Source organism: Dipodomys spectabilis, unplaced genomic scaffold (genome assembly GCF_019054845.1).
Source record: "Dipodomys spectabilis isolate Male_0828 unplaced genomic scaffold, ASM1905484v1 ptg000416l, whole genome shotgun sequence".
Taxonomy (NCBI): domain Eukaryota; kingdom Metazoa; phylum Chordata; class Mammalia; order Rodentia; family Heteromyidae; genus Dipodomys; species Dipodomys spectabilis.
This window is the reverse complement of record NW_024871093.1, coordinates 481528-506715: the sequence shown is the minus strand read 5'-3', so window position 1 is coordinate 506715 and position 25188 is coordinate 481528. Positions and strand designations below refer to the sequence as shown.

Genomic DNA, 25188 nt, shown 5'->3' with positions numbered 1-25188 from the left:
CCCCAGCCAGTATCACTATTTTGGGAGGTTCTGGAAACTTCCGGAGGTAGGGCCCAGTTAGAGGAAAGCGATCACGAGGGACATGCCATTGAAGGTTATTCTGGTCTCTGGCCTCTTCCTGTCTACCATGAGATAAACAGCCTCCCCTACCACTTGTTTCTTCCACCCAACTGCATGGCCAAGCATCCATGGGCTGAGCCCGCAACTGTGAGCAGAATAAATCTTCCCTCCTTTAAATTATTCTCACAGGTAATTTGGTCACAGCTGTTTAAAAGTAATTAATACACTTCCAATTAATCCAACTAACAAGGTTTAACTTTGTAAGAGGAAAGTTTTCTCTTATCCCAGATGCTTTCTAGAACATTATGGAGAAAAACTGAAGGTAATTTGTTTTGGCATTTATATTGTCCCTCAAAAGAGAGTTGCCAGTTTCACTCTGAATTAGAGCAGTGGCACTTTAAAAATACTTGATGAGCATGTAGCTTGCTCTAGGCTGAGGCTGAGCCTAGAGATGCAGCATAGGTAGTAGCAGAAACTTCTGGCTGACAGTAACTCACAGATGGGGCAGGTAAGCAGCATATGGAATATTTGTCTACCACACAAAATGGCCTGTGAAAACACTGTGAGCTAAGAAGACTTGGCCTGACTCCACCTGACTGGAGTAAAGGCAATGGTTGGAGAGTCTCTAGGAAGGCAGGGGAAAAGGGCAGGAGCTCTTCAACCCTGTATCTGGAGATTGGCCTTTCTTAATCTGAAGTCAGGCTTCTTCTCAGATGGGTTGATTGCTGACAGAAGTTCTGTGTGCCAGTCCTGGGGCTTGAACTCAGGGCCTGAGCACTGTCCCTGAGCTTCTTTTGCTCAAGGCTAGCACTCTACCATTTGAGCCACAGTGCCACATCTGGCTTTTTTTTTCCTGTTTATGTGGTACTGAGGAATCAAACCCAGAGCTTCATGCATGCTAGGCAAACATTCTACTACTAAGCCACATTCCCAGCCCTCTGTGTGCCCTTTTTAGCAGTGGCCCAATGTGGCTGGATTCCAAAAGGCAGGCACAGCCTTATGTATAAAGGCACTTAAACAGGCACAGCTGTATCAATTTGAGGAATTTTTTTTAAAGCAAGACGCCACAGTTTAAACCAGACCACTGAGGACCTGAAGAAGACCCAGCTGTAAAACTAACTGCTCTTTTATCTCTGATTCTCAAATTTGGATTCCTTCCAAAAGGCTCTGAGGAGAGAGTTAAGTAGGCGTTAGAAAGTATCTTGGTGTAAGTGCACAGCTTAGCCAGGAGGATGAGAATGGCTGATCTTGTGGAAACAGCCGAGTGGATCCTATCTCGTGTTTCCCCTGACCTTTTTAAGAACAGAAGCTTAAAACACGAAGCATGAGTTTTCCCTTTGCCCATGGGAAGACAGTCTGGTGAGTGGTGGAGCCAGCCTGAAGACAAAGCAGCCAGCATGGATGTAGAGAAAATCATCCTGTGGCTGTTACCAGGTATCCACGGGGCATGGGGCTCAGACAGGGAGTTTGGTAGATGCCTGAAGACCTGGCAGAAGCGCTGAAGACCAGATATTTCTCCTCATATCTCTATTCCAAAGCTTGGAATGGCATTTCTGCAAGGACAGGATCTGGAGAGAAAAGGTAGGATGGATTTCTGAAGCTGTGATCACTCCGGACATGTGGTCAGTCTCTGCTGGCTGTTGCCACAACCAATTGTGTAAAACCTCTTTGAATTTACCAAGTCTCCACATCCATGGCTTTCTATGGCCTGTCCTCAGCAGCAGTGAAATCCCTGCTCTTGTCTTTGTTCATTTATTTAACAATCAATATTTAAGTCATGTACTATGTTACTCTTGGCCTTGAGAATATAACCGTGCTGCAGACTCACCAATGGTGACTGTGGATGGTGAACTACCCAACCAGGTATTGCCTTTCACCATGACGGTTCCCTCCACCCACTCACTGCCAGTGGGAGAGGACCTGCATCCCAAGAGAAATGTCTTTCTTCTCTCTCAACACACCACACACCCAGGAGTGAGTGAGGAGCTCCTTCCACCCCTCCAATGCTGCTTATCTTCCTCCTGCTCCAGAACTGTGGGCACCCTTGGCCATTGGACTCCCCCTAAGAACCTTAATATGTCTCCAGACACAGACCTATGTCCCTGGCCCGCATACCTTAGTTTCTAGGCACACCTTCCTCCCAGATACAAGCTTTCCCCTGGAGCTGAGCTCACCCCACACTCAGCTGAGCTCACTTCATACTCCAGGCCAGACCTGTGCTCAGGCAGCCCCTCACCAGGCATGCCTTAGTTCCAGCCTTTTCTTGGGGGGTGGGGGGTTGGTCATGGGGCTTGAACTCTGGGCCTGGGCATTGTCCCTCAGCTCTTCAGCTTAAGGCAAGAGCTCTACCATTTGAGTCACAGTGCCACTTCTGGTTTCTGGTGGTTTATTGGAGATAAGAGTCTCACGACTTTTCCAGTCTGGGCTGGCTTTGTACCGCAATCCTCAGATCTCAGCCTCCTGAGTAGCTAGGATGACAGGCATGAGCCACATGTACCCAACCTAGTTCCAGCCTTTTTAAATGGCACCATCTTTCCCCCCTCCCTCTTAGCTCTGAGGCCTCTGAATCACTTTTCTGAAACCTTTCTTCCCTGACTTGATGCTCCTTGGTCAATCTAGCCTCAATCTGATTGTACCATCACCATCAGCTCCAGGAATCACCTCTTCTCCTCTTCCCCCTCCAGCCCAGGGTCTAACCAGTATTTGCATATATGAGCATCTGCCCTCCCCCCTCCCTACCTGCTCCTTGTCTCCTAGGAGCTTCTGGCCCTTGCTGTCTGGCACTTTTCCTAAGAGTTCACTACCTTCCACCTGCTCTCACATGCCAGCCATGGAGAGTGGAGGTGACACCTGACCTCAGGCCTCATTTTCCCATACTAGCTGTATTGCCCTCGCCCTGCTCCAAGGTCTGTTTGCTCTTCCCTCCTAGCAACACATTCCATAGAGCTTGCTTGCTTCTCCAGGGTTTGAGGGGAGATAGTGAAGGGAGATAGGCACAATGCCTGGCTGGTCCTACAGTGCCACATTAATGCATGTATTTAACTCTTAACCCCAACACCACTGTGTACACCCTTCTTCTGGGCAAGGAAGAGAGGAACAGTCTCTGTGGGGCCCTTTGTGTGCAGCCACAGGTGTGTGAGCCTGGCAGGGTGGGTAGCTCCCTCTGAGGTGCTGCTGGCACCAGGCACTGCAAACCAGTTGTCTAGAATCTCAGTGTACCAGGAATCCAAATATGGGCCTTAACGTGTTCTCAGCGCTACCTGGGACTCAGGACTTCCTCCTCAAGTGATCTTGTTTCAGGGTGAAGAAGAGATGAAGCAATAATGACTAATTCTCTCACCTCCCACCTTTACTGTCCTTTGAAAATTCTCATGTACTTGCTTTCTCCTCTTCTGGAAGCTCTCTTGGTCTCTAGATATAAGTGTCTTCCCTTTCCATTGACCTCAGGAGTATAACACTACAAAGAAAACTGTTCCATAAAATGAAATAAAATAAAAATGAAAAAGTAGAGGAATATCCCTTACTGGATAACACATCAAGTACGATTTTTCTTCTGGTTAATTGGAGAGAGAGTCTCTCAAATTGGTCTGCCTGGGCTGGTTTTGAAGGACAATTCTCAGACCTCAGCCTCTTGAGTTGCTACGATTACAGGTGTGAGCCACCAGCACCTAGGCAATTAAACAATCTCATAGTAAATTTGAGAGCAAGGACAATGGTTTCTCATTGAAAAGGAAGAGTTCTTTAGTTAAAAGGGTTTTTTTTTTTAAAGAAAAATAATCCATTACCCTAGGTATTTCCAGAAGTAAAAATCGTTCATCGTTCATACCAGGCCACATCATGAAAGGAGCAGTTCACAGTCCTTGAGAATTTACCTATTTTCCACTCCAACATGAAAGTGATCGTTTAATCTTACATACAATTCCCTGAACTCCCCCTAAATAATTGCTTTGGTGATTTTAGCTCAGCCTTGAAACAGACTTGGATCTGTGGCATATTTGACTTATTTGAAAGACAGAAGCAATTTGAAAGCAATAGAGACCTCAGAGGTCTGCCCTCAGGGACTAGAAGAGAAAGGAGGGAAGGGGGGGAGCAGAATGGAATGAAGCTTCAGCACTTAAGCGACAGTGCCACCCGTCACACAAGTGGTTCTTAAATAACCCGTGCCAAGCGTCCTCACCTACTGCAGCGGCTTCTTCAGTCCACAGTAGCCTGTGACAAAGGCAGGCCAGCTCTTATGATCCCTATTTTTGCGGTAGACACACTGAGACTAATCAAAGATTGACTGATCATTAGATTGGAACTTGAACCCAAAACTCAAGGATCCAGTCTTTCTACTGGGCCATCTTTCTCTCTTGTAGGGCAAGCAGTGACTGTGGGTTAGAAAGACCAGCAAAGCCAGTCACCAGTGGCTCACGCCTGTAATCCTAGCTACTCAAGAGGCTGAGATCTGAGGATCATGGTTCAAAGCCAGCCCATTCAGGAAAGTCTGTGAAACTTTTATCTCCAACTTGCCTCCAAAAAGTGAGAAGTGCAGCTGTGGCTCAAGTGGTAGAATACCGGCCTTGAACAAAAAAACCTCAAGGATAGTGCCCAGGCCCTGAGTTCAAGCCTAGTATTGACACACACATGCACATGCACACATACAAGCTGTAAGTATAGGCATGTCTCAAGAGGGAGAGCACCACCTTTGAGTGAAGAAGCCAAGCAAGACCGCATGACCCTGAGTTCAAGTCCCATACAGGCCACCAGAAAGGAAAAAAAAACAGTCACAGAAGAATAATACAGAATGGAGTCATCTGCAGAGGTCAGCCTGCTCTGGGTAAAGATGCTAGCTGCTTTGGGCATGTGCTCAGGACTCAGTACCCAGGACTGAGCTGGGGCAGGGTACTCAGAATTTGGTAATCAAGACTTAGAATCCAGCACTGAGCTGGGGCAGGATACCCAGGATTTGGTGCCCAGGACTGGTCTGGGGCAGGGTCCTCAGAACTCAGTACCCAGGGCCTCCTTTGGCATCCCCAGGTCTCACTTCTTTCTGTGGAAGAATCTTGTCTTGGTGTAATTACCTTCACGCCCACCTTGGGGAGGAGACTATGCTTGTAATCACTGGAAGTTAACCCGGTAGAGCAGGGCCTCTGCGCTGGCTGACCTGTGAGGTTCAGCGCTGTGGCCTGGCTTCTGGCACAGGGCTGCTGTCTGCATGCCATGTCCCAGCCCAAGTGGGGTGCATCTAACACTGAATCCATGCATGTGCAGCTCTCCTATGCATTTCCTCATTTGCAATTTACATCTCATTTTAGGCTCTGGGTGAGCAGTGCTTGCCCTGTACTTGTTCCCTCCCAGCTCTTTCTCATTAATTGCTACCCAGTTCTCCCTGGAGTCACCACTAGGACGGTTCTAGAGACATTTCCAGAGATGTTCTCTTCTTTATTCTTTTGAGATAGGGTCTCACTATGTAGTATAGGATTGGCTGGAACTTGCAGTCCTCTGCCTTAGCCTCCCACGTGCCAGGATTATAGGTGTGCACTACATGTCTCATTTTCCCTCTACATGTCTATCCCCTTGCTTCTTCAGTGGTGGTAGTGTTTAAGAGTGAATATGGTGCAGTCTTACAAAGAAAACTTTTACCAAGAGAAGCACCTGAGGCCTTCCATGTGCTGGCTATTGTGCTGAGGGCTTACCACCACCACGACAGTGAGGTGAGCATTTTACAGTTGAGGAAACCAAAGCACTGAAAGAGAAAGCAAATCCTCATGACTGTACAACTGGAAAGTGTCAGAACTGGAACTCAAGTTCTCATCTGTGACTGTTTCTGCCAAGCAGAGCTGCTGCTCCAGGCATAATAGATGTGTTATGTATTTAAAGATCTACCTAATACATATGGCCCTTAATTATGAACAGTCATTAATGGATTCTAAAGACTCAGGCTGGACTGTTTAACATACTAGAGAACATTAGTTTTTAAAATGAAAGTGTAGTTCCTGCTTCCAGGAGGCTGGATGGGCCTAGAAGGAACACAGCATGCATCAGGAGATGAGTCACATGGTCTGAAAGTCATGCTCAGAAATGGGACCAGGGAGGCATGAGGCTGGAGAGGCCTAGAGGTGTCATCCAGGTCTGAAGTCATGCTTGGGTTGGCACATCAGCAATACCACCACACTCCCAAAGATCCCAAACCCACAGACAGGGATTCTAGGACATTCCTTCCATTCCTCCTCCTACTCTAAGTTTAAAGTGGCCACCAACTACCGCACTCCTCCACAGGAACACGAACAAGCATGCACCATTGCTCCCATGGCCCATCTCCACCCTCACCAACATGTGTGTCCTACCTCCTATCCCATGAAGCTGGCCTAAGCAGAACATGAACTCAGAGTCCTGGGGCTGGGCGGCTGCCCACCAGGGCCTCGTTTCCTTTGAGTCCTGAGGAAGCCCCTCCTCAGCACTCACACCCCTCCCCATAGCCAAGCAGCCCTCCCCCATCTGCTCACAAACCAGGGCCACATGCTAGCATGTTGGCTTTTGCTTGGGACCAAACCTTCCAGAGGCCTTCCCACCACAGAGACCCACCACCAGGAGCAGGGAGCTTGTTCATGGGGGCAAGGAAGGGAGGAAGGGGCTCACCCTGAGCTGTCACCATGGTAGATACACAGCACCAGAAAAGATGGCAGTGAGTTAAGTACCTTTTAGCATAATTACCCCCATAATAATAACTGAACACAAGGAGACAGAGAGAATGGGCAAGCAGATGTTCTGGAGGGTCTGAAACCAGGAGGAAGACTGACTGAGAGACGTCTGCTGCTGCCATGTCTATGGCTTGAGGTCAGAACATGGTTAATGGCCACTTGGGTCATTTGAAATTCCAGTAGGAAACCTTAGCCTTTCTGTTCTGAGGAACCAGGAAGAGTTCAAGGAAGCCAAAACTGCAGGAGAATGGGGGTGGGGGGAGTAGCACACGCACCCTGGGGTAGAAGACCCAAATTTTATATATACAACTCAGCCCAAATCTCTACTGATCCCATCATCAAACAGATCCAGACAGCTTTTAACAACTACATTGAGATATGAGTTGCCACCCAAAAAAAAAGCACAAAAATTAAATGCTTAAAAAAGAGAAATAGAATCTCCCATTTGAGTCCAATCAAGCTAACTGCCAAAACCAAAATTAGTATGTTTTAAAGGAATATAACAGAATCCACAGAACGGTTTGACACACAAAGAATCAGGAAAAAGTGACTCATTTTTTTAAGGGAAAAGCAGTTAACTGAGAGGCCTACAAGATGACTCAGATGTTGAAGACAGCAGACACAGAGTTCTGAAGTCGCTTACAACAAACACAATATAAGACACTTCCTCAGAGGAGTAGAAACTTCTAAAATAACTCAGTGGAAATTCTGAAACTGAAAATATCTGAAATTAAAACTTCCCAGGATGGGCCTGTCAACATACAGAATAAGAAGGGAGAAAAAAGACAGGAATGAATAGACTTGAAGACAGATGCATGGAAAGCATCAAAACTTTAGAACAGAGAGAAAGCAGATTCAGGCTTCACAGATCAACAGGACAGAGATCTACCATGCATGTAAATAGATTCTAAGAATAAAAGGAGAGAGAGAGAAAAAAAAAATGAGGTCAGTAATACCCTAAATAACCCCAAATTTGGTAAAAGGAATAAGCTCAGAGAACCCCAAGAAAACGAAGAAAAAAAACAATATGCTCTTGGCACATCATAGGCAAACATTTATAAACAAGACAAAGAGTCCTGAAAACAGCTGAGACCTGAGTGCGGCCCAGAAGAGAGCAGTGGCCATGATGGACTTGTCACCAGCCTGGACACGGGGCAGAGCCTGGGGCGGGGGGTCATTCAGATGTTGACTTCTGTACTCAGCAAGAGAGTCTTTCAAGAACCAATGCAAAAGCAAGATGCTTTAGATAAAAAGAAGCCGAGGGGTTTGATCATCAGAAAACCCACTCTGCCAGAAACACAGCAAGTTCTTCACATTGACAGAAAATGCTCAGTAGAAACTTGGATCTTCAAGAAGGAATCAAGAATGTCAGAAATGGAAGATAAAAGGGTAAACAAAAAAGGCTGGTGTCGTCCTTATTCTTTGAAAGCGTATAAGATGACATAAGATAAACAAGTGAGCCTCTTCTATGGAGTTCATGTTGAAAATATAGTGAGGCCAGCTTGAGCAGGGGGAAGACAGGCAGAGAGGAGAGAGAGACAGAGGCAGAGACAGAGAGAGAACGAAAACAAGGTGTGGCTCTAGGGCTACACAAAGTCCACTCTGAAGACTTGGGGGGTGGGGAGGAGAGAAGAGAAGAGACAACTTTTTGTTGTTGTTGTTGGTGGTGGTGGTGGTGGTGGTGGTTGCCGTCACCATGGTGCTTGAACTCTGGGCCTGGGCATTGTCCCTAAGCTCGTCAGCTCAAGGCAAGCACTCTACCACTTGAGCCACATTGCCACTTCCAGTTTTCTGGTGGCTTATTGGAGATAAGAGTCTCAGGGACTTTTCCTGTCCAGGCTGGCTTTGCACCGCGGTCCTCAGATCTCAGCCTCCTGAGTAGCTAGGATTACAGGCATGAGCCACTGGCTCCCGGCTACTCTAGACAACTTTATACCAGTGCACCCACAGCTAAGGCACGCTAAAATTGCCTGAAAATTCAGTCTACCAAATCCAATACTTGATTCAACAAACTATGAATGCCTTGTATCTATTGTAGAAATTAGATTCCTCATCAAAACCTATTAACAACTATAAACTCCCTTCAAGCCTGGGTGCTTTCACTAATGAATTCTGTCAAATATTTAAGAAAACCCACAATTTTATACAAACTCAAGAAATAGAAGAAAAGGAAAAGACTTTCCACACACTTGTATTATGAGATGTAAATCACCAAACCCTGCACAAAGATTAAGGAAGCACAGAGAAATTACAAACCAAATCTGCTGTGAACACAGGTGCCCAGATATTTAGCCAATTATTAGTACATCACATACAACACAAACAATAGGTTTATGCTAGGACTATAAGGCTATTTTGTTTTGGTCTTGAGATAGAATCTCATTATGTAGCTCAGACTGGCTTTGAACCTCTAATCTGCCTGCTGAGTGCTGGGATTCTACCCACCAGTGGGTATTCACCACACACAGGCACCCATCCATTCAACTGGAATGAAGGGGTGTGAAGGCATCACCTTGTCCCCACATGGTGACTTACATATGATGCGTGTCATTCAGAATCCCCCACTGGCATGCTGACTGTAGAACCAATGTGGCAATGGGAAAGAACCAGGTAGAGGCTCACAGATGGAGGCCTAAAAACTGGCTTCTGCGTTGCAAACCAACATTGATTGGTGTGCAGCAGAACCCATGTGTTCTCACAGTGTTTGTGGTGACTTCCATGCTGCATTTACAGGGCTTGGTGGTTATGATGGACTCAGTATGGCCTGAGAGCCTCATAGAAAGGATTACTGACCTTGACCCAGCATAGCCAGAGCAGATCAGATCAGGATTTAGTCATTGCTGAAGAGGGCCTCCAAATAACACTGAGGAGAGTCAGAGAAACAAGGAGTGGGGAATGTGAGGGTTTTAGGGTTTAAATGTCAGTATAAGAGTTTTTCGGAATGTCTTTGTAGTTGTAGCAGACTGCTCTGTTTGGGATTTATGATGTCCTTCTTGCTAGAGTGGCTCACTCTGTAATCGTGCTACTCAGGAGGCTGAGATCTGAGGATCACAATTGGAAGACAGCCCAAGCAGGAAAGTCTATGAGGCTCTTACCTCCAACTAACAGCAAAACCAGAAGTAGAGCTGCGCCCCAAGTGGTAAGGTACTAGCCAGACCCTGAGTTTAAGCCGCAGGACCAGCACAAAAAGAGGAAGGTTGGGTGCCAGTGTCTCACGCCTGTAATCCTAGCTACTCAGGAGGCTGAGATCTGAGGATTGCAGTTCAAAGCCAGCCCAGGCAGGAAAGTCCCTGAGACTCCTATCTCCAACAAACCACCAGAAAACAGGAAGTGACTGGCTCAAGTGTTAGAGCACTCGCCTTGAACTCAAGAGTGTGGGGACAGCACCCAGGCCCAGAGTTCAAGCTCCATGACAAACAAACAAAAATAAAGGAAGGAAGTAGAAGGAGGGAAGGAAAGAGAAAGAGCAGCTGGAGCACTTAAATCACCTGGTCTTACGTCTCACTACAAACACAGCAGTCAAGTCAATAGGGCCCATAAGGGCACTTGTGAGGTGGAGGCAGGAGAATCTTGAGTTCAAGACCAACCTGGGTGAGATACTGAAAACAAAGAGCAGTGAGTTCATAAGGACTAACATCAGATTAGTGGAACAGAGCAGAAATCCTAGAAACAGGTAGTCACTTCAGCAAGTGCTGCAGGAACAGCTGAGTGTCTCCATGGGAAAGCAACCCTTAACCCTTAGCTGAGCTTGTACCACTCTCACACACATTTCAGTGAGGATCATAGGCTAAAAGTATAAAACTTGCAGAAGAAAACATCAGAGAGTATCTTCCTGACTTAGGAGTAGAGAAGTCAGGGAAAACAATAGCCATAGAAGACAACTGCGAATTACTAGACATTTCATGATTTAAAAGGCTAATCCAAGTATATAATGAAGAACATGAACAGACAAGTATAAATCATACGTGAAAGAAAAGACTACAGCCAGAATTAAAGAACCCCTACAACTGTGTAAGATAATCTAAATTGAAAATGTCAAAGGTGTGTGTGGTGATGCATTCCTGTAATCACAGCCACTTGGGAGGCAGAAATGGAGAGGATCTTGATTCAACCCCAGCCCAGGAGAAAAGTTCATGAGACTTGCATCTCAACTAACAAACTAGGTGTGGTGGTATGTCTGTAATCCCATCTCAACAGGGGACATGGTTCGAAGGATCACAGTCAGCAAAAACACAAGACCTTATTTGAAAAATGACTGAATAAAACTGTGTGCCTGGTGCAAGTGGTAGAACTCCTGCCTAGCAAGTACAAAGCCTTGAGCTCAAACTTGGCCAAAAACTACAGGAAAATAAAATGTGGGAGGGTTTGAATAGAGACTTACTTTAAGAAGCTATGTGATGGCAATGAACATACAGGAAGTATTTCCTATCATTGGTCATTTAGGAAGTGAATTTCACCAGGTACCAGTGGCTCCTGCCTGTAATCCTAACTACTCAGCTGAGATCTGAGGATGGAGGTTTGAAACCAGCCCAGGCAGAAAAGTCCCCATGAGACTCATATCTCCAATAAACCACTCAAAAACCAGAAGTGGCACTGTGGCTCAAAGGATAGAGTGCTAGCCTTGAGCACAAAGAGGCTCAGGGAGTGCACCCAGGCCCTGAGTTCAAGCCCCACAACTGACCAAAAAAAAAAAAAAAAAAAAGGAAGTGGATTTCACTGTACGAAGAAACCTACAGAAGGAAAAGGTTGGAAGGGATGGCACGGACCTAACTGGAAGTCATGGAGGGCCAAAAAGCTCTTGTGCCCCTGCAGAGACAAAAATGCAAAATGCCCACCCTGGAACACCTTCCATACTTCTTATGAAGCTCAATATGGACCTCCCCCAGAGGGCCAGCAGCGTCGAACAAGGCATTTATGCACAAGAAATCAGGTCCATGTTAACAAAAAGGAATTCCAGGTAATGAGCAGCGTTGTTCCCACAACTCCCCAAGTGAGCGCAGCCCGGGGTCTGGACAGGAGCAGGCACACACTGGGCTGGGGCTCCGTGAAAAGCCATAAGCTGCAAATTCAAATGGCAGCTTGATGGCAGTGGTGGAGCAGAGTCAGCACAGATGAGAGGAGCAGCTCCACTGATAGATACCTGCCAGAAACAGAAGGCTGGCCGCAGGGGTGGTGGGGAGACAGCATTGCTGGGAAGGATCCTAAAGGAACTTTCTGGGGATGGAAGCTGTATTTCCTTTCTTTATAGGCTTTCTGAGCAAGAGAGGGAGCGGGGGAGAATGTGTATGTATACAATGTGTACATGTGTGTGTATGTACATGTTGTGTCTTGGTCAGAACTCTAGCTGGAGGTATGGCTCAAGTAGTACAGTGCCCGCTTAGCAAGTTCAAGGTTCTGAGTTCAAATCACAGAACTCCCCCCTCCCCCCCAGCAAAAAAAGAGCCAGCCTCAACATATAAAAAGTTCAACTATTTGATTTATTTAATTTCTTACATGTAAAGTATAGATTAAAACCTGTAAGTGAACATTGTGTTCTAGCTAGTAATATGACGTCTGAAGTATGTAGGGGGGCTTTGGTTGTAATTTACTTTCTGGGGATAATTGGCTTTGAAGTGCATCCAAATACAAAATGAAGAGATGAATGGAAAGGGGCATATATGCAGGGAAGCAATTTTATTGAAAAGTTAGTGGTTGTTAATGCTAGAACCAAGACAGTAGGCTACGGGTAGCCACATAAAATTCTGCAAGCCTTTTAGTATGCTTTATTTTTTTTTTCATAAAATTTTGGAGCAATGTGCAAAGCAGCATGGACAAATAGATCCTCAAAATGTAGGGTAAAGCTGAAAAATGAGAGGCTAAAATGATATCACATGTGGGATTAAAATCACTGTTTGCAAATCTGGGGAAGGCCCATAGTACAGGGGAGTCGCTGCCAGTGTGCAGAGGATCTAAGGTGACAGAATGGGTGACAGATGGGTAGTTGCTAGACAGGCCTGGACCAATGGAGGGAGGAGGAGGGGGAGGGACAGGTGACCCATGGAAAACGTAAGAGTCACATCATGGCCCAGGTTATACTACCCACACCTTACTCCCCAGTTTCTTACGTGCTAGGCCATGTCTGGCTATAGCACCAGCATTCAGAAACTCACTGGACTCTAAGTGTAGATGTGCTTTCAGTTCCTCTGTTAATCTGTGGCCAGCACTTGGAGGCCTAAGAGATGATGACTTCAATAATCAAACCCCGGTCTGCTGAACGTTACATAGAACTGGGTATTCAGAGCCCACTGGGATTAGCCTGTGTGGACAGAGCGCACGGTGAGCAGAGCTCCTCACGGGGAGGTGGGCAGAACTTTCCAAGGGTGTGGAGTGACACATCCTGGGGACTGGGGGGTGTCAGCACATGTGAGGGGCACCCCTCTTCAAGAGAGGAGACAAAGGTACCCTGCCGTGCCCTTCGCTGGACCCCTGCCTTGTCCCTGATCTGGTCCTGACCCCTTATCCTTTTATCTAGGTCAGAGACACGGCTCAAACACTGACTTTGAAGTGAAATCCAAATGGCACATTACAAGTCCTACATTTCAGCCCGGAAATGTGGGGTTTGTGTTTGCACGTGGTGCACATAGCTGCCAGCTGAGATGGCCCCAAACCCAGGGGGGACCTTTGGCATGGCCTCGGCCTGATATTAGCATGTCTTCAAGTCAATCTGAGCTACTCATTAGGAGGCCTCAGTTCAGCAAGCAATCCGCTGCAGGGACCATGCGGGACCCCGCAGCCCTCCTCCCTGCGCTCCACTCCCCCACTGTTTCCTGAGCCTGAAAGGAAGCTGCAAGAAGCTGGCCTCCTGACTTCTTTGCTGGGCGGGCTCTTTCTTCCCCCTTGGCTGCTGTGTTGGCTAACACACATCAGATTGCATTTGTATTTGAATGAACAGTTCCTGCATACGTTCTACAAAACCCTAAAGTCAACCCAAAAGTCCCACAGCAGGCAATACCCTTTGCCCCAGAGGGCACCAATGCATGCTTCCTCCAGGTTAAAAAGGCTTTTCAGAACCCTTCTTTCTTTCCCATGAATTGTTGGCTTGCCTTTCCTTCTCTTTAATGATTAAAGAGGAAAAGAGGAAGCTGGGCACTGTGGTACAAGCCTGTAATCAAAGCATTTACACTACTAAAGCTGGAGGAATCCAAGAGTGAGGAGGGTGAGAAGGAGGAAGGGAGAGAAGAAGGGAAAGGGAAAGAAAGGGAGAGAAGAAAAGAAGGAAGGAAGACTCTACAATCCATCATTTCCGGGCCCCTGAGTATGTACAGTTAAGGAAGGACAGGTGGTCAGCCAAGCACTTCCGGGCTAAACAGGGAGAGGACATAGTCTCCTTAATGGGTAGCAGCATTCCTTCATTTAACATTGCTTCCAGATCCATGGAACAAAATAAGTTCAGGGGCTGGGAAGGTAGGTCAGTGGTAGAGCGCTTGCCTTGCATGCATGAGGCCCTGGGTTCGATTCTTCAGCACCACATAAGCAAAAAGAAAAAAGCCAGAAGTGGCACTGTGGCTCAAGTGGTAGAGCGCTAGCCTTGAGCTGAAGAGCTGAGGGACAGCGCCCAGGCCCAGAGTTCAGGCTCCACGACCAGACCCCCCCCCCCCCCCAAAAAGAAAAAAGTTCACAGAAATCTCAGCTGTGATTATCTTTGCTCTTGGAATTTTCCAGAGTTCCATCTCAAGCCCCAGCCATGTCCTCCTACATACAGTTTGCTACTTCTCAGGACACAGGTAGTCAATGCTGGTCCCGCCATCTCTCACCCTGTCGTGTCTCCAGTGGAAGCGTCTTTACTTACTGGGTATCTCAGTAGCCCCTACCTTGTGGTGCTTCCTCTGGGATGGGAAAAATAGGGCTCTAGTAGAAAAATCTGGATCTCTACACAGACCCAGGGGGAGAGGACAGGCCGTCCTGAGCCTGTGCCTTACAGGTTCACTGAGGATGGGTTTTCAAGTCTGACAAAGCAGGAGCCATTTCATTCCTGGCTCCTTTATGCTGTCGTGCCAAGGCCCGGGCTGAGCGGTGCAGACAGCGGCTGCAGCACCAGCAGCTTTCACTCCTGCGCCTGTCCTGTTGTAAAGCAGAAACAAATATTTAGCTGGCTGTGGAGAGCCATCCACACAAGTGCTGCCCCAGGGACCTGCTTCACACCGTGCTGGGCTGGTCCTTTCCCGTCACAGAGGCCATATAATATATTTACGTCTCGTGTAACCATAGAAACCTGTTGTGTCGGGGAAGACTTTATGATTTTGCTCTTCTCCAGAAAGAGATGAATAAAGCCACGGGGCAGCCTGCCACCTCTGGTTTAGTTACTTTGTAATCGTTTAGCAATTAAGCTGCAGAACATATTTACTACGGTTTCACATCTGTAGACATTTTATAAAGTACTGAATAGACATGAGGAAATAAAAACACTTGAGATGTGATTTTAGAAGCCTCATGGCCAAATCAATTTATTTTGCATCAGCTACATGATTTGTACTTCATTAATTATTCTTGAGAAGAGCTGGTCATTTTCCCCTCCGGGATAGTATTTCCTTTAGGGAGTCCTTAGCATAGGAATATATGAATTTTGTTATGATGCCTATACAATAGAAAAATTCTATCAGGTAGCTGAGTTGGGCTGGCCAGAATGTCCAGCTGTGGCCTAGACTCTGCCACCTCCTGGCTAGGCTGTCTAGGGCCAGTGGCTGAATGTCACACAGCTTTGGGGCTTTTATAAAAGACATGGGCAGAACAGAGGCATCTGCCTGGGTAGCTCTAGACAAGGTCACCATGGGGCACTGTGGAATCTCTTTGGTTCTCAGGTCTTCTGATCTCACAAGGAAAGCACACAGGTACATCCTGATGCCTAAAAAGGCTTGTTTTGCTTAGCATATATATGGTACTTTATACTTATCAAAGGCTCCGCAAATATTTATTAATTACAAAACCCCCAAGGGAGCTGAGGAATACAAATTCCATCTCTTTTCCAATTAATTCTGCACCTTTCCATTTGGCAAATACATGTGTTTCAGGGCTTTTAATAGAGCTAGGAACCCCCTTGGCTCTTTTGTCTGTGCCTTGGATTGTTTAAAGGAATTAATCCACTATGTCGGGAACGCAGCCCATCCGCTGCAAGATGACTCGGGCGCCCCCTGCTGACTGGATGCAAAACCAGGCATGCCCACCAAGCCAAGAGCCGTGCCAAAAAGCCGTGCCCTCTCCCAGCCCCTCATCTGTGTGGTACACCAGGCCTGGTGGCCTGTGGGTGGTAGGGTATAATCATGGCTGTGAAGGCATGGTGCTTACTCTTATTGTTATTATTTTCTTTATTATTGTTATTTAAATGGAGGTGTTAGAATGCAGGGGACGTTTCCCACCAGCTAATAACCATTTAAGTTGCATTTGGGGGCTTTCTCAACTTGACAACAGCTTTTCAGGATCTCAGGCTGTTAAGCCCCCTACCGGGTTAATGTGGCAGAAAAAGACAAGAACGACACCAGCCAGCAGCTTTTTGTGCAGTGCAGATCTCAAGCATCTGGAAGAGAGGAGGAAGGGGAAACATCCTTCCAGAAAGCCCCGTCAGGGTGAGAAGGAAATGCCCTGTGCTGCAAGAGCAGGTTCTCCACAGCGGTGATGAACTCCGGAGTACCGGAGGAAAACCCCACAGCACTTTGACTTCTTCAGAAACCAGTGCCTTTCGGCCTGCTTCAGGGGGCTCAGGCCCTACAGCAAGCAGGGCCTGTTCCACCCCAAGTCCCATTGCAACAACAGACGCAGCCATCCCGGAAACAGGAAGCGTGGGTGGGATCTCCTTCTCCCCCTGATGGTTTTAGGAAGACTAGGAAATGGGGAGTGATTTTAGAAGTCACCCCCGGCCTTTAGGGATGGCATCCTCGATGCAAAAGATCTCCCTCTGCCCAGGCTTGGCCCAGCCACGGGCACACCCTGACTCTCTCTGTTAAGCCCTCTCATTATCCAGGCCAAATACACTTGTTCTCGTAGCTCTTGGTGACATTATTTGTATAGAAAATTTAAATGTGTGCAATTTGCCTAGATTTCAAGAATTATAAATAAAGCCACCGTGCACCTCCTCCAGCTTCCCTCATTAACGGGATCACGGTGTATTGGAATATGCGTTTGCATTATGACAGATTGAGGTTTGTTGTATGAGAGCAGCTCGGAGGGAGGCATTCTCCCAGCATTCCATGGAGATCTAGCCATGGGACTCCCATTAGAGGCAGCCACGGTGTGAGCTTTGCTATAATATTCTCATTATCCTAAGCCCTCGTCTCTTTTTCATTTGCTAACGGGGTCATTCAGCTTTCTAATATAACTTGCCTCTGTGCGGTGGTAGAGAGAGGATTTAAACAGACGGATTCCAGCAGGCCTCTCCTGAACTGCTGGAAAGAGCAGGGCCCATCCTCCACCCCACTGCCTCCAAGGGGAATGGCCCCTCAACACTATACACCACGCACACCCCCTCTGTGCCTCCCGGAGGTCCTCCCAGTCCTTGTGGGAAGAGATCTTCAAAGACCAGCTGTGGGGCTGGGAAGGTGGCTCAGTGGTAGAGCTTTTGCCTTGCATGCCTGAGGCCCTGGGTTCGATTCCTCAGCACCACATACGCAAAAAGAAAAAAAAAAGCCAGAAGTGGTGCTGTAGCTCAAGTGGTAGAGCACTAGCCTTGAGCTAAAGAGCTGAGGGACAGCGCCCAGGCCCAGAGTTCAGGCCCCACGACTGGACCCAAAAAAAATAAACAAAGACCAGCTATGATGGTACCACCTTGCACGGAGACACAGCACGCAGGCACACGGGAGCTGGCGCCGCTGCCTTGGTGGGTGAGCTTTGAGCTTCCGAGCCCCGGTTATCTTAGAAAAGGTGAGTCTGGGCCGGTGGCTGCACCCTCGGAGGATGGAGAGTGCCTGGGAAGATGCCAGCCTAGGCTCCAGCCAGGTCTGCTGCTCACTTTGGTTGGGGCCTCAGGCAAGTGCCTGACATCTTTATCAAAGTGCCAAGCATCTCTTTAGCATGTCTTTAACAGAGAGGATGAGCTCTTGGCTTTGATTACAAGGGTTGGTGATGATTCTGGAGGAGGCCCTGGCACTGTCTAGTTGACCTCAGCTGTTACTGATAATGTGTTGGACCCCATGCCCTCTGGGTTTGGAACCGGGGCCTACGAATCGGTGCCCACTCACCCTCTCTCTCACCCATGCCGCCCCACCTGTGCCTCTCCCACTCCTCCGCCCCCATCGCCCTCACCGTGTGCACAGCGCACACTGCCCCTTCTGAAGCACAGCCACCAGGAGCCCTGACCTGTCCCCAGCTCAGGTGCAGAAAGGGAAGGCAGCTCCGAAGGACAATCCCTCTATGCCCGGAAGCCTGACCCAAACCAACTTCCTACAAACTAATAAATCCCTCTTCGTGGGAAGAAAGGTCAGGGGGGAAATGAAAGCATTTTAACAATCACTACAAAACCATTTCCTGGAAACGTGTGTGTGTATGTGTGTGTGTGTCCCCCAAAAAACTGATTTTTCCCCCTGAAGAGGCCAGACGGTGACCTGAGTGGCAGGAGTTCCACAGCTGTATTGATCACACAGTACTGGGGCCACACTGAGCCCTCCTAGCCTGACTGGGGGTGGGGAAGGAGACTCCCTCTGTGGGGTTCAGGCTCCCTCACAGCTCCATGGTGCCTATTTCAGAAGCTCTTGACTCTCTGGCCCCTCTCTGCCCTGTCTAGGTAGGACCCCAAACCCCAGGATTCTGAGCCCTTTCAGGGGTGTGTCCATATGTGGGAGAGGAGGAGGGGCCTCACTTCCACCAGGGTACTGTGCTGCCTCCTGGGAGAGAGATCCCACATCTGTTCTGTCTCCTGAGTGCACGCACACACACACACACACACACACACACACACACACCTACCCATCGGGTGTGAACAGGTGACAGCAAAGCTACTTGTGGAAGGGGAGAGGGCATCTGCTGTTGTGCTTTGAATCAATTTGACAATTTGCCCAGAGAACTAACTTACAGGAAAGTAAGAAGATGAAATGTCTGTGCTAGTTTTTCAGCCTGTGGCATTTTCACTTCGTTTTTGAGGGAGTTGCTCCCGCCGAGCCTTGGTGCAGCTGATTGCCATAGTACAGCAGCAGCTGATTGCTGATAGTACAGCAGCTGCCTTCCCTTACGCCCACCCGCAGCTGCCCTCTGCCCCAGGCCTCCACGTGTGGCCCCGCCCTGTGCCCTGCCCTCTGCCGCTGGGGTGACTTTCTCCACCGGATGATGGCGCCTGGAGGACCAGGGGTGTCCAGCTCTCAGGCTGCACCCAGGTGGAGCCCCAGAACTCGGAGGGGCGGATGAGGCCACTGAACGCCTGCCAGGTGCTGACATCCACACTTATGCTCCCCCTCCCAGAACCATCCTGCTTCACCCATAAGAAAGAGGGCTTGGCCCTGAGGTAGCGTCCAGGAAGAATGGTTCTCTACGTGTCCCAGACTCTGGGGCTTTGCACCTGTGACCCATGTTCACGTGTCCATGCTGGGCTTTGACAGTGAGTGCACTGTCGGGGGAGAACTCTTGCCAGCACTTTGCCAGCAACAATTTCACAAAGACACGAAGTAAGGAAGCCTCGGATGCATTCGTCTTCCTGCATTTCGCAGGTAGGCTGAGGAGTAGCTAGGGGAGAAAACCTTCCCTTTTATCTGATCACTGTTTACTGAAAGCAGAACACTGAGAAAACCCTGTGATGCTCCTTCCAACCCTTACAGATGAGCTGATTCCTGGCTGCGAGCTCCGCTGGGCACTCACCAAACACTTCCAAGCGGAAACTACCATTGTTCTGGATCCCAAAGGCCAGGCTTCTCTCTCACTGCTTTTTTCCCCCAAATCAAATGATTTTCTTCAGCATTTTGGAAGAGCATTTCTCTTCTTTGGCCAGCTGAGCAATCAAAGAGCACAGCAGAATGTATTGATCATTGCTACGCATGCACACGTGTCGCTTCCTGGCTGGTAAATGTAATCATTTACCTTCAGACAACAGAAGGTTTGCTCTAGAAATCACAACTGGGAGATAATAGTATGGATTACAGTCTTGAGAGGATACAGAGAAAAGCAATTTTTGGAGTGACACACTGGAGCAAGGAATTAAACCTAGTTTACTCCGAACACCAGCGATTCGAGAGACGGCTGATGCCTGCAGTGCAGCCGAGGGCACCAGGGCAGTGTGGAGTGGGTGCTGAGGGCCACTGCCAGCGGGGCTGGCCAAGCTGGAACGTGTTCCCACGGGCCACGCAGTCCGTGAGGAAGCTTCGGTGGAGAGTGGCCTTTGCAAGGTCCTGGCCTAACGCCTTTCTCTGTGAGCTTGCAACTCTTTGCCCACTAGCTCTGCTACATGGCTAAATGGCTGAATGGAGCCGGATCATAGGCTCAGCATGGCAAGGCCACACATCTCTGAAGACATTCTCAGTGCCCTTTCCATTCTCTCAAACACCTGCTTGAACTGAAGAGAGGGAAGTCTGTGAGCTTCAACTCTGCCAGCGTGGACACTGGAAGCTGGGCTCTAAATGCTCCACGTGCTAAGTCCCAGGGACAGTGCCGGAAAGCCGTGCCCCTCCCCTGGTGCCGTGGCTTCTTCAGATCCCACCTGGGAAACTACAGTTGGCTCTGCCTGAATCCCAGTGCCCCGTCAGCAACGAGGGGAAAGAGGACTGCTAGTTATAAACATGCTGCTTGCAGGGCTGGGAAAGTGGCTCAGTGGTAGAGTGCTAGCCTTGCATGCCTGAGGCCCTGGGTTCAATTCCTCAGCACCACATAAGCAAAAAGAAAAAAAGCCGGAAGTGGCACTGTGGCTCAAGTGGTAGGGTGCTAGCCTTGAGCTGAAGAGCTGAGGGATAGCGCCCTTCAGGCCCCACGACCGGACCCCCCAAAAAAACCCAAAAAACAAGTAAACATGCTGCTTGCAGCCTGCGACCCTGGGGGTCCGCAGCCATTTCTAGAAGTCAAAGTTTTACACATCTGCTGCACCATTCCTTCTCGCTCTCAGGCCTCAGCCTTTCCCCCCACTAGTCCCGTCCCCATGGAGCCAGCCCCAGTTCTACGATGCTCCACCAAAAGGGACTTTATTCTGTTCTCTTAATAGTTGCTGGACTGATAATTAAGGTCTCCGCAATGACCAGTTCCCAAACCTCACGCCTGTAGTTTCTGATGCTCTTGCAAAGTGGCTTCTGGAGGAAATGGATTTAGACTGACAGGCCATGTGTGACTCAGGTAATTCCCCCAGGTGTCTTCTACCTCTGGGAGATTCTCTGCTGCTGGTGTAGAACCCACCACTGGGGTGCCGGTGCACCGGCCTGGGGTGCCGGTGCGGTGCCGGTGCACCGGCCTGGGGTGCCGGCATCGGAGGCTGAGTGGTGGCAGCAGCCATGGGGAAGGATCTCACCTGGTGTTTGAGAGGTGCTGTGGTGCGGCCTGGGGCCGGGGGGAGTCCTGGGGTCGCTTCCACGGAGCTTGTGGTGCAGAAGCTGTTTCCAGTTGCAGGTTGTCAGGCTGGTCTTTAGCAAGAGAAGCTTCCAGATGAGGGTGGGATGAAGAAAGAATGAGTTAGCAGTGGATGCAGAGCCATAAATAACGGCGTGCCTGCGTGGAGCCCCAGCCCTGACTGTCAGGCGGATGACAGAGGGGAGAGCGTGGAGTCGAGAGATCAGGGGCTGTGCTCACAAATGAAAATCCTCTCCAGAACCTCCTGCCAGGACCTGGCCCCAAGAGTGGACAACAGACAGACAATGAGCTCTACTCGCACCGCTCTGCAGGGCTTGATTCATGGCTTCATGGCCCTATTCCGGCAGAGGGGGGGGGGGGGCAGTGAGTAGCATCCTGGAGCCTGCTCCTGATGCCCAGTGATTTCTATTCCCCAGAGCCCTGGAGCAGATGTGGGCAGGGCAGGTGGGCACCGAGGAGGGGGCTGCCACCTCTTCACACAGCTTCCTTCTGACACTCCCCTGCTCAGGCCAGCCTGGTGGATTTTTTGTTGTTGGTCGTGGGGCCTGAACTCTAGGCCCTGGCGCTGTCCCTCAGCTCTTCAGCTCAAGGCTAGAGCTCTACCACTTGAGCCACAGCACCACCTCCAGCTTTTTCTGCTTATGTGGTGCTGAGGAATTGAACCCAGGGCCTCATGCATGCAAGGCAAGCGCTCTACCACTGAGCCACCTTCCCAGCCCTCCTGCTGGACTTTGACCCGCCACCCTCCTCTTCTCATGGGCTAGTGATTTAAATCCCAACCGCATATAATCCTGGGCATACAGAGTCAGGTGGGGTGAGTGCTGGTGGATGGGCAATGCCACCCTCAAGGGTCCAGGGGTAGAAAGCACCAAAGAAGGAAGTCCAGGCCAGAACCCTCAGGCTAGAGAGCTGGAGGGAAATGGTGGTGGTCCAGCCCAGGGGAGGACAAAGACGCAGCATCCAGGGGCCAGAGCCTGATGGACAGACAGATACACCAGAATGTAGATGGGACAGAGGGAAAAGAGAGGTGTGCCAGGTGTCAGACACACGGGGTCACTGACTCCAGGTGGCCTCCTTCTATGCTTCATGGCCCCAGGGCTGGCATCTCCTCTTCCCAAGGCCTTGGGTGCTCCCCAGCTGCATCTGCGTGCCCAGCTCTTTCTGCCGAGCCCGGACGGCATGTCCACGGGTGCGCTCCTGTCTCCCTCCTCCTCCTCCCCGCCACGGCTCAGCAGCCTGTGCGGCGTGGACACTCCTGTGGGCACTGGCATGCCCATCCAACACCTCTCAGCCAAAGGACTGAGAAGCTTTTTTTTCTTTTTTGGAGGTATTGGGGTTTGAGCCCAGCCTTGTGCTTGCTAGGCAAATATTCTACCCCTTGTTGCGAAGGTTCTCAAAGGCAGAGGCTTCTGGACTTTAAACCATCGAGGCTTCGTTTGGGGTTTGGCAAATGCTTGCTGGATAGTTAATTTGTTGTCTGAGACAGGATCTCGCTATGTACCTCCCTAGCCTTGAACTTGAGACGCTCCCTCCTCAACTTGCCCAGTGCTGGGATCACAGGCTTGTACCTTCACAGCTGGCTTACAGTGAGCATGTCTGAAGTCTACTCTGCTGAAATGAGCGAGTCACCAGCGAGTAACTTTGTTTTCTTAGTCTCTCTCAGATGTGTAATATCGGGATTTGTGTTCCTTTTTAAGCTCAGTGTATCAGTCTCAACACAGCCCTGCCATCCCAGCATGGCACGTAAAGGTGGAGAAGTGAAGAGCCATTAGCCGCACTAGGGAAGGGATGCAGGTAGTGAGGGTAGTGAGAACGCCCAAGGGTTGTTGTGGTCTAGGAAGCAGGTGTGATGTGTCGAGGGCGGTGAGTTGAGCCAGGGCTCGTGAGGGGTCATGCCCAGGACGTCACCGGAGGTGCAGATGTGGCAAGGGAACCGGCGGCACTGGTGGCACCCCTGGACCGGCTGCACAGGCCGGACCGTAAATGGCGATGGCCTTATCAGTGACATGGCGTGTTACTCTGGAGGGTCAGGAACTAGGAAACCCACCCCATTAAGCTTGGGCTTCTGAGGGCTCAGGGTGCGGCTGACAGCTCCAGCAGAGCTGGAGATCATGGAAGCGATACAGCCCAGCCAGTCTGCTCCCTCCACAGAGCAGACTCCTCAGCTCTAGGCAGGCAGCCGCGTTCACATGACAAATGTGTCCCTGGACAGAGGAGCTGTGGAGTGATATTTACCAGGGTCTCCGTGAAGAGTCCTCTGCTGGCTCCCAAGAGAGCTCCAAGCCTTGGCCGGCTCAGCTCGGGCCTGCGGAGGCATCCAGAGCCTTCCAGCACAGGGAGCCCTGGTGATTTGTTTCTTGTCCTCAGCTCCTCCCTCTCCCATTGGGGGCTGGGGGGGTGGTGTTAAGGGTGAGGGGGGTGGGGAGGAGGTCACTGTGTGTGTCCACACAGGAGGAAGCTGGCCTAGGACCGGTGACTCTCATACCCAGTGCTCAGACCTAAGATGATAGGCTCTGTGCTCTGCACATTAGAAAGTTCATCTCACCGCAACCCTGCTGTGTGTGCCAGGGACTGGAGGGGGCTGCCCAGAGCCCCAGCAAAGGAGGGGCTGTGAACCAGACTCTGCCTCTGGCAACCTGATGCCTTCCTGGTAGCTGTATACTTCTGACATGCTGCCAGGGGCTGTGTTACTGTGTGTCACAGAGAAAATACACATTTGCTCAGAAATGGACATGCTCAGCTTGTCGAAAGGGCTGGAGGAGCAGACTTGGTCTAAAGTGCCCACGCCACCAAATGGCAAAGCCACTTGTGGTCACATCTGTGTCCTGTTTTTGAGTGCCATCTGGGCTGTGTCCCCCAGGTCTGGGGTTGTCCGTGCCACCTTCCTCTCTGCCCAGGAATGGTCTGGGGTGGGAGGGGCACGTGATGGGCTTGGGCACGCTCCCAGCTGAGCCGTGTGACAGACTACAGACCTTCAGAGCAAGAGGAAGAAAGCTGTGTGGGAGGAGCCTCAGGCCTCGGAGGAGGGCAGGGCAGGCAGGGAGACCTGGCCCAGGAGGCGCAGTGCGCGGTTGGCTGGGCGAGTCCCGCGGTCCAGCGCTGTCTTTATGAGTGGCGTCCCTGCCTCTTCCCGCAGGGCCTGTGCCAGCAGTGAGACGGAGAGCGAGGCCGGAGACATCATGGACCAGCAGTTCGAAGAGATGATCAACAAGCTCAACTCGGTGACCGACCCCACTGGCTTCCTGCGCATGGTGCGGCGCAACAACCTCTACAACAGGTGCGGGGCGAGCCCAGCATGGGGGTCCCGGGAGGGAGGGGGTCCCGGGGAGGGAGGGGTCCAGGGAGGGAGGGAGGGAGGGGGTCCCGGGAGGGAGGGGGTCCCGGGAGGGAGGGGTCCAGGGAGGGAGGGGGAGTGGGTCCCGGGAGGGAGGGGGTCCAGGGAGAGAGGGGGAGGGGTCCAGGGAGGGAGGGAGGGAGGGGGTCCAGCACAGGGCAGACACCTGCCCGCTGCGAGGCTGTGACCTGAGCCAGGCAGCTGCGGAACAGCCCACACTCTCCTGGGCTTCTGGGCCTCCAGCTTGATGTGACACTGGGCTGGTTTGGCGGGACCTGCACAGTGAAGCCGCCCAGCCTCGGAGCTGAATTCCTACAGCCTGGACAGAAGCAAAGCAGCCACACATACACGTTCCTCACCCCACCACCACCACCCTGCCACACCACCAACCCCACCCCACTAACACCCTGCCACACCACCAACCCCACCCCACTAACACCCGTCACCACCCCGCCACACCACCACCAGCCTGCCACACCACCAACCCCACCCCACTAACACCCGTCACCACCCCGCCACACCACCACCAGCCTGCCACACCACCAACCCTCACCCCACTAACGCCCATCACCACCCCGCCACACCACCACCACCCCACACTACCACCCC

The 25188-nt window shown here is 50.3% G+C and overlaps 1 protein-coding gene across 1 annotated transcript in view; it reads left to right on the top strand.

Annotated features, from left to right (window-relative positions):
• Positions 1-25188, top strand: part of Ttc28 (tetratricopeptide repeat domain 28) — a 348362-nt gene that overhangs the window by 302506 nt on the left and 20668 nt on the right. The window contains exon 12 of the mRNA XM_042667697.1: positions 24382-24522. Coding sequence (XP_042523631.1) covers positions 24382-24522 — 141 coding nt within the window. The remainder of the gene's footprint in view (positions 1-24381; positions 24523-25188) is intronic.